Source organism: Triticum dicoccoides, chromosome 7B, assembly GCF_002162155.2.
Source record: "Triticum dicoccoides isolate Atlit2015 ecotype Zavitan chromosome 7B, WEW_v2.0, whole genome shotgun sequence".
NCBI lineage: Eukaryota > Viridiplantae > Streptophyta > Magnoliopsida > Poales > Poaceae > Triticum > Triticum dicoccoides.
In genome coordinates, this window is record NC_041393.1 from 450,431,868 (window position 1) to 450,433,598 (window position 1,731).

The 1,731-nt window shown below is 59.9% G+C and overlaps 1 protein-coding gene across 1 annotated transcript; it reads left to right on the forward strand.

Moving 5' to 3' along the window:
- The first annotated feature begins 616 nt into the window (after nt 1–616).
- On the forward strand, nt 617–1,514 carry LOC119341462. Its single transcript, XM_037613333.1, has one exon. It carries the CDS (start codon nt 688–690, stop codon nt 1,084–1,086), a length of 399 nt encoding a protein of 132 aa, XP_037469230.1. The 5' UTR covers nt 617–687; the 3' UTR covers nt 1,087–1,514.
- The last annotated feature ends 217 nt before the right edge of the window (nt 1,515–1,731 follow it).

A 1,731-nucleotide genomic window follows, 5' to 3' on the forward strand; every position in this document is an offset into this window, starting at 1 on the left:
CGCGCGAGGGGCCCCGGCGTAGGGCCGTGCATTGGTGCATGATCGATCGATGACAGCCGGCAGATACGGTGCCGATACGGTCCACCCGGCCACGGTGCCGTGCGCCGATCCGTGGTCGCGGTCGAGGCCCGCCGCGCACGCGTGCGTCGGAAGCATGCCATGCCATGCCATGCATGATGCCACCGGCACGCTCGCTGGCCGCATCATGCCGGTGGCCCGGCAAGGGCACCGCGAGCCCACATGCCCGGAGATCTCGTCACCAGTGACTGTCTGTCCCGCTCCTAGCTTTGGCAAGCACGCACACATGCGACCGACCAAACCAGACCGAAAAGCAGAGAGGAGGAAGCAGCGGCAAAAGCGAAGGCAAAAGGGCCTCTGCCTGCTGTTGAGGGGCCACGCACCGAACCCGAACCACACCACACAGAGGCCGCACCACACCACACCACACCTATCCCGCGACCCCGGCCCGGACCCCACCATGTGCATGCAGCTTTCGTTGCCCTTCGTGGGCCCCACGGTGCCCGCACACCACGCACCAACCCAATGCTTCCTTCCGAGCTAGTGGCTGGCTACGGCCACCCTCGTGCCTGGTCGTTATATAACACCCCGCGCCTGCGCTCCTGCCACCTCTTAGCAAAAGCGAGCCACTTACCAAAGCTACTCTGTCTGCCCCACCACCTTGTCGCCATGGGCAACTGCCTGAACAAGGCGTCTACGCAGCAGCAGCGCGAGATGCGGCGGCGGCACGGCCACGGCGAGCGGGTGGCGCCGGAGGAGAGGGAGGAGCAGGAGGAGCTCAGGAGCATCGGCCAGGTGCTGCTGCAGGAGGAAGACGAGGAGGAGGAGGAGGAGGAGGTCCCGGCGTCCGCGTCGCCGGCGGCCGGGATGAAGGTGAAAGTGGTCCTGACGAGGGCGGAGCTGGAGTGGCTCATGGCGCAGCTCAAGAGCGGCGAGCAGCGCCTCGAGGACGTGCTCCGCCAGATGGGCAACGCCCGGGCCGACGACGACAAGCCGCCGCGCGCCGACGCCTGGCGCCCGCGCCTCGAGTGCATCCTCGAGTGCCCCGAGGCCGCCGACGCCACCTAGCTGACAACCTACACGCCGTCTGCTCTCGATCTCTCCTCCCCGGCCACCGTGATCAGAGCTTGGTCTCCTCCATGCATGGGCTACTAGCTTTCTTGCTCAGATCCGTCCGTGTGCATCGTGTGATCCATGGAGAGGCTTCTTGTTTTTCTGTTTCTCTCCAAAGGATGGATCCATGGAGTGGTGCTTGAGTTAGGATGAACACCAACTGTACTATGTAGTAGCCTGTTAGAGCAGTAGTAGCTTGATTTCTCACTGGTGATGTACTCGTATCTGGGTTTTGCTCCGTCCGCTTGTTTTGGTTTTTCCTTTCTGGTGTTGTTTGTAAATAGTGTGGCCTCAGATCAAATGGCAACGTACCGTCTGCTGCAGTTTTGAACCGGATCGGATCGGATCAGCCGTGGCAATTTTAGCTCACTTTTTTTTTAACCTGTTTAACCTTGTATACATCCACATTCGCTACCATATTTCCCGCATACTAAATACCGGTGCATGATTAAGTTTGTGAGTGGTGAAGCTCTACTAGTCTACATTCCGACAGTGTATGCACAACCAGAACAACTTGGATCGAACGACCGGAGCAGGGTTAAAGTAGCAACGCCAAAGTGCTAGTATTTCCGGCAACAAAAAAAGTGCACAAAAGTGCTA

Coding starts and splice junctions, on each gene's coding strand:
- LOC119341462 (XM_037613333.1), top strand. CDS start 688: ATGGGCAACTGCCTGAACAAGGCGTCTACGCAGCAGCAGCGCGAGATG.